Source organism: Typha latifolia, chromosome 13 (assembly GCF_019914945.1).
Source record: "Typha latifolia isolate L0001 chromosome 13, TyphaL0001v2, whole genome shotgun sequence".
In the NCBI taxonomy this organism is placed as follows: Eukaryota; Viridiplantae; Streptophyta; class Magnoliopsida; order Poales; family Typhaceae; genus Typha; species Typha latifolia.
Window position 1 is genome coordinate 8,351,027 of NC_133098.1, and position 14,248 is coordinate 8,365,274.

General features: G+C 42.2%; 1 protein-coding gene and 1 long non-coding RNA gene across 2 annotated transcripts; one reads left to right on the forward strand and one right to left on the reverse strand.

The window, feature by feature from the left end:
* Positions 1-484: 484 nt before the first annotated feature.
* On the forward strand, positions 485-2,580 carry LOC140800194 (uncharacterized). Its single transcript, XM_073154864.1, has 2 exons — positions 485-1,012; positions 2,341-2,580. Exons 1-2 carry the CDS (start codon positions 485-487, stop codon positions 2,578-2,580), a joined length of 768 nt encoding a protein of 255 aa, XP_073010965.1.
* A 4,981-nt stretch (positions 2,581-7,561) lies between these two features.
* On the reverse strand, positions 7,562-9,561 carry LOC140800398 (uncharacterized). The gene is made up of 5 exons (XR_012111190.1): positions 9,489-9,561; positions 8,740-8,846; positions 8,335-8,380; positions 8,170-8,226; positions 7,562-7,648 (listed from the first exon to the last, which is right to left on the reverse strand). It is a non-coding gene; the product is annotated as an uncharacterized lncRNA (long non-coding RNA).
* Positions 9,562-14,248: the final 4,687 nt, after the last annotated feature.

Sequence of the window (14,248 nt, forward strand, 5' to 3'; positions counted from 1 at the left end):
GGCCTCGAGGCAATGGAGTTGGAGCTAGAAGACTCTCACCTAGCGATTGTGGAGGTTGGAGCCAGAGGCATGAACAGACCACCAGAGGCCACCGTGGAGAGTTCGGAGGAGCTCTGGCGGCCAAACGGGGGAGACATGCCTAGATGGGACCCCTTCCTCAACAAACAATAGACCAATGTTTAAAGCCATTACGTGGAATTGCAGAGGTGCTCTTAAAAAAGAAGCACTAGATAGATGTAGGGATATGAACAGAGAGCATAACCTTGATATGCTGATTTTGTTAGAAACCCATATAAGTTGGGGAGGAGCCAAGAAGGTGGCTCGAGCCTTAGGGCGTTGCTAGAGCTGGTTTGCAATATCGGCGCTAGTAGTGTCTGGGGGCATTATGGTGCTGTGGAAAACGGAGGTTGGCTAGGTGGACGCAGTGGCAGTGTCCCGCTATGCGGTCCATCTAGTGATTACGAGTAGGAAGCACCAGATTTGGATGTGGACGGCGGTGTACGCGAGCAACAATATTCAAGCCCAAGGTGAACTATGGGAGGAACTGTCAACCTTGAGGGGCATCAATGTGCCTTGGATCATCGGAGGGGACTTTAATGCTTATACTTCGGTACATGAGAAGAAAAGTGGAGTAGTGGAGCTTGGCCCTAAATGTAAGGCGTTCAAAGCTTTTGTAGAGAACATCGGCTTATGCGACCTTGGATACATGGGGTTACCCTTCACCTGGTGCAACAACCAGGCTGGGGCCAATCGTATCTGGGTCCATCTTAATCGGATGCTAGCAAACTCCCACTGGGTGGGAGATCACCCACATTGCACGGTGTTCCACCTGGATAGTTCGGCATCTGATCACGCCCCTCTGCTTCTCATGGTGCAGATTACTCCTGAGAAGGTAGCGCGACCTTTTCGATTTGAGATGTACTGGCTAGAATATGAAAGCTGTGGAAGGGTAGTCGAGCGGATATGGAGGCAAGTGGGGAGAACCAACCCCATGCACGACTTCATGCATAAGGTCAGTAGGTTACAAGGAGAACTTCGGCAATGGGCTAAATATGAAGTGGGTAACCTGGAGATACTGATACGATTCGGACTTCACCGACGTCGTCTCGAGCATGGATTCACTTTAGGAGTGTTTTTGTTTCATGTTTTAGTGTTTAATTTCCATTAAAATAAGTTTTCTGTAAGTCGCGTTCGAACGCGGGTGGAGTGAGTTCGAACGCGGTTTGTGAATGGGGTTGTGAACGTGGTGAAGAGAATGTACTGTGCGTTCGAACGCGAATACCGACAGGTGCGTTCGAACGCGAATACCGACAGGCGCGTTCGATTGCGCGTTCGAACGCCTGCATCGCGTTCGCAAATCTAGAAGAGCGAACTCGGTGCGTTCGAACGCGGTCGGGCAAGTTCGAACGCGGTCGACGAAAATTGTGTTTTTAGGGTTAATTTGAGTTGTTGGTTAGCCTATAAAAGGATGTGGTAGGCAACCAAAATGAGGATTGATTATTGAGATTGAGTTTTGCCTTGCCTCCTTCGTCTTCTTCGCTCCCGTTCCCTCAATCCCCGGCGACGCCGCTTCTAATCTTCCTTGACTGGCCCTCTCCTCCCCCTTCGTCCAATCTATCCAACACTTGCCCTAATCCTTCCATCAACCACAACCCTTCCACCATCACTTTTCACCGGTGCCACCACATTAACGCCGGTCCACCTTCATCCATCATTACCTAGGATCTCGTGTCTCCATCCACGGATCCAAAATAGAGCATCGTGATGTTCATCCACTAAACGAACTATATCTCGAGATCCCCAACTCCGATTCGCCTGAAACTAGATTTTTTGGAAATCTCTTTTCTGGGGATACAACATATCAAAATTTCACGTCGATCCGACAGCCGCATAATTCGGGATCTTATTTCAAAGTTCCGTGCAAGATCTAGTCCAGATCTGAGAATTAGAAAAGATCGATCTTTAGCCCTAAAGGAGAGATTGTATCAAGCTGGTATCAGAGCTCCATAGCCTGAGGCATGATCGTATCAAGCTGGTATCAGAGCTCCATAGCCAAAGGCGTGATCGTAACAAGCTGGTATCAGAGCTCCATAGCTAGAGGCGTGATCGTATCAGATACTTCATCGGTGCACCAGTGACAAAATCATGGAGATGGAGGGGCGAGATGTTAATGGTCAATTAGGAGAGGAGGATCTTCCCTTGCTGAGGAGTCTATACAACCATAAAGCAACACTTAGTAGGCAGTTAAACCTAAAATGGCTGCAGAGGTCGAGACTGCACTGGGTTAATGAAGGAGACAAAAACACAAAGTATTTCCATCTCAACACCAATAGCAACTAGGTGCAAGAGCCGGAGGGAGTCGGCAGGCTGTTCTTGGACTTCTATAAGAACTTGTGGGGATCGGAGGCCTACGCCACTCCCCCTAGGGACGAATGGCCTAAGCTTCCGAAGCTATCCCTGGAGGATGCCCAGCAGCTAGATGTTCCTGTGTCCTGTGAAGAGATAAAGGCTGCATTGTGGAGTCTTCCTCGTGGGAAAGCCCCGGGGCAAGATGGCTTGCAAGTAGAGGTTTACACCTAGTTTTGGGAAGTCATGGGTGAAAGCTTGCTGAAGGCGGTGAATCACTTCTTCACATCCGCCTCTCTCCCCAACCAGTGGGGGCAGACGTTCATCACTCTCATTCCCAAGAGAGATCATCCCACCTTGGTTCAAGATTACCACCCGATATCTCTTTGTAATGTGGCCTACAAAGTTATCGCCCGAATCCTCGTCAGACGTCTTAAATCAGTACTACCTTCTGTGGTGGGGCCGGAGTAGGCGGCGTTTGTGGCAGGGTGGAGCATTGTCGATAACACACTAGCTGCATAAGAAGTGGCGCACTCGATGTGCTCGGATAGGCTATCCCCATTGGTGATGATGGCTAAGTTGGATATGGAAAAGGCCTACGACAGGGTGAGTTGGGAGGCAGTTATGGGCACCTTCTCGCGCATGGGCTTCCCGGCAACGTGGCGAAAGTGGATATGGGCCTGTATCTTGTCGTCTCGGTATGCTATCCTGATCAACGGCAAGCCGACAGAATGGATTCGGCCACATAGGGGCCTCAGGCAAGGAGATCCCTTATCTCCCTACCTTTTCATCTTGGTGTCTCAACTCCTAACTGGATTAATCAACCGAAAGGTGAGTAATGGAGATTTGCAGGGGTTTAAGGTAGGTGAGGTGCAGATCTCCCACCTACTTTACGCCGACGATCTCCTGATAACTGCTCAAGCTTCGCGGTCCAACGTGAACTTCATTCCAGAATGCCTAGACCGCTACAAGGCCCTATCCAACCAGAGAGTGAACTTCCAAAAGTCCGCTCTGTACCTACCGAACTAGATGCCAGCAATGCAGCAGGTTGAACTAAACGGCAGCCTTGGTCTTCAGATTGCGGCACTACCTTTCGTTTACCTCGGAGTGATCATCTCAGGCAAACGAGTGAAGGTCAGGGAACACCATTTGTTGGTAGATCGGGTGGACAAGAAGCTGGCGAGCTGGAAGCGAGGTGTATTGTCTACGGCCGGCCGAAGTATTCTAATCAACTCCACTCTCTTGGCAATTCCGGCGTACTGGCTCGGGAGTAACTAGCTACCAGATTCGGTTTTGGAGACTATAACCAGGAAGGCCAGGTCCTTTCTATGGGACAAAACAAATGGACGTGGAATGCACTTAGTAAGCTGGGAGACTGTTAATAGACAAAAAGCAGAGGGAGGCTTGGCGATCAGAGACCTCCGGAGAGCAAGAACTGCGCATATAGGAAAGTTGGCACTAAAGATGTTGAACAAGGTGGATATACCATGGGTCAACTTGCTTACAGCTAAGTATGGGCCAATGAACCCGTGGGACCGCTTTGATGGGCGGAACGTCTCTTGGTTATGGAGGGCGATCAATGGAGTTGCGAGAATTTTGAAGCTTGGCTTCAAGAAGATGATAGGCAACTGGTGTGCAACCAGTGTGGCGGCAGAACCTTGGCTTTCACCGGTCCCGTGGAGCAGACAACCAAGGATAATGAATGTTAGTCTCCTGGACGAGGCAGTGCAGTGAAGGAGCTACTTGATCGACAGAGGTGGGACGCTCGCCGGATCGTTACTGAGGCAGGAGAAGAGCTGGCCTTCGACATCTTGACGTTCCAAGCAGGGAGCCCTACCACTGCTGATATGTGGATCTGGTGGCCGCATCCTCATGGCAAGCCAACGGCGAAATCTATATACTCATTCCTCAGCCCAGCAATGGGGGACAACTGGCCGGGATGGAAGGTGGTGTGGAAACTCCAGATCGCTCCTAGAGTGCGCACTTTCATGTGGAAGCTCTCGTGGTGGCGGCTCCCTACAAGGGAGCTAATTGGAGGGATTGGCTTGAGACAAAGGGATCTCTACGCGCTATGTGAGCTTCATGTAGAGTCTATTACCCATTTGTTCTTCACGTGTAGATATAGTCTCGAGTGTTGGGCCAAGTTCAAGCACTGCATGGGGAGCTTGGCGCAACAAGTGGATGAGAGTTGGCTGACCACTACTTGGCATGCAGATGCAGAGAAGGACATGGAAGTAAAGGCCAATATTGCATCAACACTGTGGCAAATTTGGAAACAAAGAAATATCATGATTTTCAATGGAGGAAGATTAAGCTCGAGGGTAATCATTAGGAAGGCGCAAGCAATGGCCAAGAAATATGCCAAGAGCAAGAAGGTTCCAAAGGAGACTACGACAAGAGAGAAGGCCAAATGGGAAGCTTCAGACATTGGTTGGGTAAAGCTTAACACGGATGGATGCTATGATGCAGGGAATTACCAAGGAGGTGTTGGTATGGTGCTGCGAGACGAGAATGGAAAGGTGTTGCAGCTCGCTTGGGAGCCTTGTCCCAATATGACAGCCTTATACGTGGAAGCATGGGCGGTGAGGTTTGGTCTCAGGATGGTGGACAAAAAGCGTCAACTGATCCTCGAGAAAGACTCCCGGGAGCTCGCAAACATCCTTCGCAGTGAGACAAGTCCTCCTTGGTGCATTAAAAATATGGTAGAAGAAGTAAAGATCTACTGAGAGAATGTAAAGAGTGGAAAGTCTCAAATATATATAGAGAGGCTAATAGAGTGGCAGATTGGGCAGCCAACCGTGGGAAGGTGGCTCCGTCCACTGTAATTTTGGGTCCGGTGGATCCATTTCCCCCAAATTTATGTACCACCTTGGGTGAGGAAACCCCGAGTTAGCTAGTTAACTCGGGTTAATCCAGCTGAATGAAGCTCCTGAATTTCAAAAAACAAAAAACAAAACAAGACAGGACCCAAAACAGAATAGTTTTTTTTTTATAATTTCATCTCATAAAAATCTTTAAAGCAAAATACTAAATGGAATTTCAATGCAAGTACAGTCCAAGTAGATCATTCGTTAGCACCAATATCTGTGTTAAATCTAGAATTTTTAAAGCAAAAATGCTAATTGGAGATTTTTTTTATTTGCCCATTATAAATCGTCGAAAAGAAATACGCAGCAGCAGATGAAAACTTTAAAATGGAGACTTGCTGTGAAAAATGCTAATAATTATATAAAATACATACTTGTATGAATATACATATACATTTATATAGGCTATACAAAACAATAAGACCATTGAATATACCAAGTTGCCAACTAAAAAAAAAAAATATTAAAGGCCAACCTTTTTCTCTAGTTATAATTGAAGGAACTCCATGTTTCATCACAACCAAGAATTCTTTTAATAATGCAAGTTGTGAAAGAACACATCACACCTTGTTCCCATTAGTTGCATGGAATCAGATACAAAAGCAATGTCAGAGATGCAATCTTCATTGGCTTGAAATGAATTACAACAAACATGTTGCCGTGTATCCAGTACCTGCAAAACCAGTTAAATATCAGCATAAATTCGCAGTCATAGCAACAGAAGTACCATCCTTCACAATTAACATAAAACCTATTGTAATTCAAGATTAAGTTCAGGTAAGAAGATGCTCACAAACCAGAGCATTAAAAAAAACATTCAGCAAAGTTCCAAGAGAAAAGAAAGTTTTCTAAAAATAGTAAACAACTAATACTACCTAATGAGTTCAATCTCCCCCGTGAGGTTACCCGATTAAGCTCGAATCACATTATGTATCTTTATCATCTAAAATCTTATCAATATTATTTTTAATGCGTTGAAAAACTTATCCAATTATCTATACCTTTTTCTCTAATAAGCTATAGATTGGCCCAATATGACAAAAAACATCACTATTTCAATTTCAGTATAACCATAAAAGAATAAAGTGACACAATGATTTAGGCCTAAGATATGCGGGGTAAAATATAATTTTCCCTATACCTAGTCTTGTTTTATAGTACTCTTTATGCATTTCTGACTCAGCAATTATTCTATGGGGAGATAAATATAATTTTCCCTAAAATATATCTATACATATACACACAAATGAACAGCAAGTAGTTACAGGAATACAAAACATAAGTACCAGACAGTCAGATTCACAGTTTGCTGGATGCTAAAAATAGTTATCAAGCCAAAAAAAAAAACCAAAAGTTCTACTTGTTTATTTACACATTAATATACCCAAAACATATTTAACATTGACTATATACAAGAATCAGGAATTCAGCAGTAATTTAGGGCTCCAGGATGCTTTCTTGATCGGTACTCTCCTGACCGAGGAGAAACTTCCAGTAGTGCACTAGCATGTGATCCTTTGGTATCACACTATCTGGTTTTCCTGCACAAAATATGGCATATGCATCTGCTGCATACCTGAAAGGCATAAACGAGAACAAATAGTTGTCGATAGGTAGCATCATTGATTGTGTAATAGAGATGAGAACTAGATTAACTTACTTGCCAACACCATGTAGCTGGGTCACATGAGTCCATTTTAAACTCATATACTCTTGAGAGAATCGCCTAAGTAACTTTGCACGCCTCCTTTGGAAACCCAGAGTCTTTATCACTTCTTGTATGTCCTTCAATGGGGTCTTTGTTGTTGCTTGTGCATCAGGACACAGATTGAAGAGACCCGAGAGTACATCTCTAACCTGCATACCGACGATTTATTCAACTAATTTAGTTTTTCTTTTCTCATGCAAGTAAAGAAACTCTTTTTACATCTGAATTCCTTGAATGAAACATAGTTAATCTTTAACTCATAATTACACTTGATTGATATCATCCAACAAGTGGAGGCAGAGTAAAAATGGAATACTGACCCGCTTTCCGTTAGTTAGATTTAGAAGAATACATATAACGAGCACTCGCCATGGATCAAAAGAATGCTCTTCTTGAATAAGGTTGTGGGATGATCTCGGCGGCGTCCACATTCTTGCAACATCAACTCTCTTGTATGCATCTAAGCGTTTCTCTGTTGCAGAGAGCAGATGATACTTTTTCTTCTCCTTATTAACCATTTGCTTAGGCAAAGTAGCATTAGAAGAAGAAGAAGGCAACGTTGCATACACCCTCTTCTTCCCTTTATGAGTCATATTGGAAAGCATCTTTCTAGTTACTAGAAAAGTACGCCTTCAATTGCCCCATGATTATCTGCAATCCTTGAAATGACCCCAAGAATAAGCAACAAAGCTCCAGTTTCAGTTCCACAAACAACTTTCCGGCCGTTCTGGCGCAGAATAAGTAATCGTTAGAAGGAATAAACTTTGAAAAAACCTTGCTACTGCAGAACTGTAAACTGAAAATATCATAAATAAAAAATTCCTTGCTACTGCACAACTAGAAAAAGATGTATAGGGATACAAATATTTCTAGTACTTCAGAGAAAAATTAATTGAAAGAAAGACCATCAGCAAGATTAAGCACATCATCATTCAGTCCAGCTCAAAGAAATATAGGGTCAACTAAAGGAAAACTCAAGGCTGAGAAGGGTATAAAGAAATGAAATACTTTTTACTAAGTCCCTCGAAACTAATGAAAATAATTTCATAACTAATGTCAAATTTTGGTCAAGCAAGCCTAGGCAAGAGGAAACCTGTTACCATACTTACAAAGCCAGTCGGTATCACAGTTGTGCAACCAAGAAGCAACCAACATGTAAATCATATAACTTTTTATGATGCAATAGCTAATGAGTAATGAGTCAACAGGTAAATGAAACTTCAGAATCTAGAAGAAACAAAAATTTACCTTTACTATGACGAGTGACAACAATTCATCTTCTGAAAATTCAGACTGGGATTTTACCTGGTGTTAACATAAAGTTAAAAAATGCGACCAATATCTGTGTTAAATCTAGAAATTATATGATAGAACAATTCCTGACAAGAAAGAGAAAGGTGATAAATAACTCACTTTATTTTGCTGTAGACTGCATAATGATAGAGAAGCACCATCCCCACTGAGCAACAAAATTTGCAATCCCTTTAATTTTTTTACTTACCCATTATAAATCATAGAAAACAAATATAACAACAGCAACAGATGAAAGCTTTAAAAGGGAGACTTGCTGTGAAAAATGCTAATAATTATATACATATATATTAAATCTGTAAACTGCTGATCGAAATACACACTTGTATGAATATACATATACATTTATATAGGCTACACAAAAACAATAAGATCATTGAATATACCAAGTAACCAACAAAAAAAATTAAAGGCCAACTTTTTTCTAGTTATAATTGAAGGAACTCCATGTTTCATCACAACCAAGCATTCTTTTAATGATGCAAGTTTTAAAAGAACACATCACACCATGCTCCCATTAGTTGCATGGAATCAAATACAAAAGCAACGTCAGAGATGTAATCTTCATGGGCTTGAAATGAATTACAACAAACATGTTGCTGTGCATCCCATACCTGCAAAACAAGGTAGATATCAGCATAAATTCGCAGTCATAGTAACAGAAGTACCATCCTTCAAAATTAACATAAAACCTATTGTTGTAATTCAATGTTAAGTTTAGGTAAGAAGATGCTCACAAACCAGAGCATTAAAAGAAACATTTAGCAAACTTTCAAGAGAAAAGAAGATCACGTAATCAGCATAAACAGATCCAAAGCAACATTTGAACAAGTAAACTTTTAACTTGAGGTTTAGCTCAACTTCTAAACAAAAGAACCATGCCAGGGCAAACGATGAATCATTACTGCTTGGAGACAATCCCTATGAAGTCAGGTCATAACAGTCTCAGTATGCCATGAAAGCTTGAAATTCTTAGCTCTTTTACCCTTCTATTGCAAGCGTTATTATCTACTGAAGGTGAAGGAACAGTCACACCATCTGAAATTCTGAATTCAACAAAGTTGCCTCTCAACTATTATAGGTTAAAACTTAAAATGCCTAACTAGAGCTTGTCAGATTCCAAAAGCATAGCTAATGATTAACATGCAGCAAATCCAGTATCTTTAGGTGGCGAAACTGATTCTAGTATAAGAGTGATATTAAGGTACATATAACAGATGATAAGAGCTCAAAGAGAATCTGATAATGCAATGCACCTTTATGCAACCTTCATCATCACCAGATGCTATTGTTGTCTCTGTCAAATTGACCAAGCGATTTATTGCATCCCTTTATAACAGTAATAACTAATAAGCACATAACTCCAAGTCATGCCTCTTGGGTACATAAACAATTAGATAAAGAGTTACTTGCGAGCATCTTCCAAATGGGCAATTACAGCACCGGTCTTCATGCCCGTCACAATAATGGAACAATCAGGAGATGCTATTAAAATTACTGAAATGGTGCATTGAAAAAAAAAAAACAGAGTAATTAAGAAACACAGAGCAAAGAGGGAAAATTAGGCAACTATCAGGGCCAGTTACAGACCATTACCGCATCCAGAATCAGCAAATTACATTACTCTTCATGAGCATGAATTCGGAACAATGTAGCAAAACGAAAACATCTTTCAATCAAATCTAACTACAACAAATATCCTGAATTTCAACAATCTAATAGATTACCTCTGAGGTTGGGAATCAGCAGTATATTTGTACCTATTCATGTAAACAAAAATAAGTCACAAGCAAGATAAAAATATAAGTTTCCCTAAAACATATCTATACATACAGACACAAATGTACAGCAAGTAGTTACAGGAATCCAAAACATAAGTACAGACAGTCAGATTCACAGTTTGCTGGATGCTAAATAGTTATCAAGCCAAAAGTAAACTGAAAGTTCTACTTGTTTATTTATTCCTTAATACACCCAAAACATAGTTAACATTGACTATATACAAGAATTAGCTATTAATCAGTTATTTCGAGCTGCAAGATGCTTTCTTTGATCAGTCTCTCCTGACCGAGGAGAAACTTCCAGTAATGCACTAGCATGTTATCCTTTGGTAATAACACTATCTGGCTTTCCTGCACAAAATATGGCATTTGCATCTGCTGCATGCATACCTGAAATGCATAAATGAGGAACAAATAGTTGTAGATAGATAGGTAGCATCACTGATAGTGTAATAGAGATGAGGATTGGCGCTTATAACTCCCGCCAATTAGCAAATCCCGCCATCATCAGTTAGCTGAAATGACATGAGGTGATAGTGTGCTGTTTATATATATATATATATATATATATTATTGGATTTGAAACTTAAATTATTATTATTATTTTAAAAAAAGGCATTATTAAATAATAAAATTAAATTAAATAACAAAATTAAATAAAAATGTGAGTACACGAGCCGAGCCTGAGCAAGCCGGCTCTAACTCAGGCTCGGCTCGAAATTATCGAGCCTAGTTTGATATTTAGGCTCGGCTTAGCTGAACTCGAGCCGAGCTCGAGCCCGAGTCCGAGCCTGATTGGAGGAGGAGGCGGCGGCGGCTTGCCGGAGGAGGATGAGGAGGCCGGAGGAGTAGGAGGCCGACGGAGGAGAAGGGGGGATGAGGAGGCCGGAGGAGGAGGAGGGAGGGAGGGGTAGATCTGACAATTGATCTTATTAGTTTAGTTTAAGAGCGGATTGTTTACAAACCAGGTGGTAGGAACTATCTGCGACTCTCTTGGATTTGACTGTTGACTTACCCCTGAAGTGGAAGTGGTACGGTGGCACTGATAGATTTGAAGGGAATATATATACAAATATAGAAAAAGGGAGAGAGAGATTGAGGAGTGGTTTGCAAGCAATGATATGCGCACATATTCTTATGAGCTTGATAGCCAATGATATGCTGCCATGTATCCGTTCTGCATCAAGTTCTTAATAACTTTTTGTAGAGAATCTGCTACCAAAGACACGGCAAAGTAATAATGGCTGCAGTTTAGGCCCGGTCCGTTCTCCGGTAATTCGCAGCTCCAAAAGCGAATAGTGCTGCTTCTATGGAGTTTTATTCATTCATGGAGGTGATCATAGAAACGGATCGGATCTACCGGCCGATCGGGCTAGACACTGTATTCGCTAGCCCACCCACAAGTAGGTCGGGCCAGGCTAGAAAAATCTAGCCTGATACTGCCCGTTGGCCCGTGAGAGAATGGGTCGGGCCGAGCTAGCTTGGCTTATTGAGCTTATTTAAAAAAAGAATTCCATTGCTTCGTGTTTTTAGGTAAAATTGTTAAAAATTATTTTCATTATTGTACATCTGCTGGGCCGATGGAAGAGTTGGATTTTAAAAAATATTTAAACAGTACAAAGTACACAACATGTCATTGGGTTTTAGTGTAGCTAGTTGGGTTACGGGAAAGTCAGCTTTCCTTCGGGCTTACTAGCAGGCTTTCAGATCAAGCCAATGGGCGGGCTTCCAAGTTGGGTCGGGCGGGCAAAAGGCTAGCTTGTCCCACTATTGGGGGTTCGAGCTTGGGCCGGTTCGAGCCTAAACCGGGTCTTGGCCAAGCTTAGCCCAGTCCAAACCGGGCTAAGCACAGGTGGGCTGGGCCATTTGATCAACTCTAATCCCGCCCAACGGGTGTAAATGAGAGCATATTGAGCCTGAGTCGAGCTATAGGCTTGGCTCGAAATTCAAATTGAATCTCAAAATAAGTTTAGCTCAGTTTGAGTCAAGCTGAGTTGAGCTCGAGCTTCGGCTGAGCTGAGCCTAAGCTGCTCCTTTATTTTGACACCCCTACACATTGTCATGCTGATAACAAATTTCGTTATCAACATACAGATTGTGGGTGAGTCCGTGGTTTTTAGTTTCCCTGTATAGATATTAACTTGATATATTATCTTCCATCTTGAGAACTACAACAAAAATATTCTACTCTATCTCTTACATATTGTTGATTCTCTTCTCATCTCTAATTTAGACTTGAGGAGCACCTATTAACAGAAAAAAAAATTGGTATCAGTAATAGAGAAGACAATTTTCGTGTGCTTCTTTCGAGTCTAAATTAGAGATGAGAAGAGAGTCAATGATATGAACTCATTAGGCTTAGGTTTGAATAACAAATGTAATGACCCAGACCTAACAATAAAATAAAATAATAATAAAAATACATAAATAAATAATAAATAATAATAATAATAATGATAGTAATGAAATAATATTAATCATATATGAAATAAAATTTAAAAATTAAAAAAAAAATAACGGTTGCATGGCATGACGTCGTGCCATGCACATTGGCTCGCACTGAGGGCGCCATGCGCTCCTGGCTACCAGCCTGGCCAAACGGGCCAGGCTATCTGATTGTAGTGGGCCTCACCACTACGGCACTCCCCGACCACCTCTACCTCTCTACATCTCTCTCTCTCTCTTATTCTTCCCCACCTCACCCTCAAAACTCTCTCTCCCTTTCAGTATGTTGACATTGGCCATCTCGAACCGCCGTCGTCACCTCCACTATCGTGCTACCAACGTCGATGAGCCTCTTCCTTTCTTCTCTCACTTCATCTCTAATATCTCTCTATCTCCTTCACTCTCTCAATCTCTCTCTTTTTCAGTCTCTCTCTATCTCACTCTCCTCTCTCCTAAGTTCTCCCTTTCTCTCTCCCTCTTGCCAATGTGAGGTGAGCCCCTCTTCCTCTCTCCTCTCTCTCTCTCTGGTTCGCCGGAACCAAGCTACCAGCAACGCCCGAGCCTCTCCCTGCCGGCCCGGCTCCTTCTCCCTCCCTTTTTCTTTCTCTTCTCTTCTTCTTCCCTTTCTTCTTCTTCTCTTCTTCTTCTTCTTCTTCTTCTTCTTCTTCTTCTTCTTCTTGTTATGGTCTCAATTTCAGTGGAGAGATTTGGATAGAAGGGAGAGGAGAGTAGAAGAAGAGGGAGAAGTAGGCCTTCCCTTAAGGATTTAGGGTGGTAAGCTAGTCGACTGGGTTAGAGGCGGCATAGCTGTGGTAGGAGGGAACAAGAGAAAGGGAGAGGAGAATATTTAGGAAAAACTCAATTCATTCGATAACCATAATAAGGTTGCCTTCCACATATTTAGAAGCTAACTTAACCAACAAAATAAACTAAAGATAAACCTAGAAATAATGCATTCTCCCTGAGCGCATTCCAATGGGGTTGGACGCGTTCGAATATGCAAAACACATTATTTGTATTTGCGAACGTATGTAGGCGTTTGAACGTGACTTCCACGCGTTCAAACGCAACAACCAGAATTCTTGTTCTTTGAAAACAAAAGTGATCCAGCTCAAGACAACTAGGTCCAATCCCAGTCATATTACTTTCTTGGTTCTTCTTCTTCTAGCCGCAATAGTGTTGGGCTCGGCCCAGCACTGTCTAGCAATCGGTTTTATTTCCTCTTATTTATGTATTTTATGTTAGTTAATGCAAGTAGTTTAATTAGGCAGTTAATTGTTTGGTTGGCCTTGTGCCCAAGCCAAGCCTAGTAGATGAGAAAATTTCTCACCTGCCGTGGAAGGCTTTGGGTGCACCACGCAACCAGCCGCCAACCGGACTGAAAAACCCCTGGACACACGTATGTATCTAAACACTAGGTAATGATCTCGCTCGTTCGTTTAAGTAAAAATTGGAAGAAATATTAAAAACGAAAGCAGAGATGAACACCGAGATTTTAACGTGGAAAAACCCAAACGGGAAAAAACCACGGATCCAAACTCGAATCAAAAACCAATCACTAGAATAGTAGCAGTTACAAGACTGACTCACAAAACAACCCGTCGATCCAAATGACTTTGTTCCTCTTAGTCTTGCTCGCTAGAACCCACGATTCACCGCTTCTCGTGATTGAAGTCTAATCTCAGTAACTCTCGAGATTGATATTTCGTCTAGATAGCCCTTAAGACGAAAGATTAACTTTTGTAGATGAGTGGAACCTTGTTAGTTGAAGAACCGATGTAGCCTCAAGA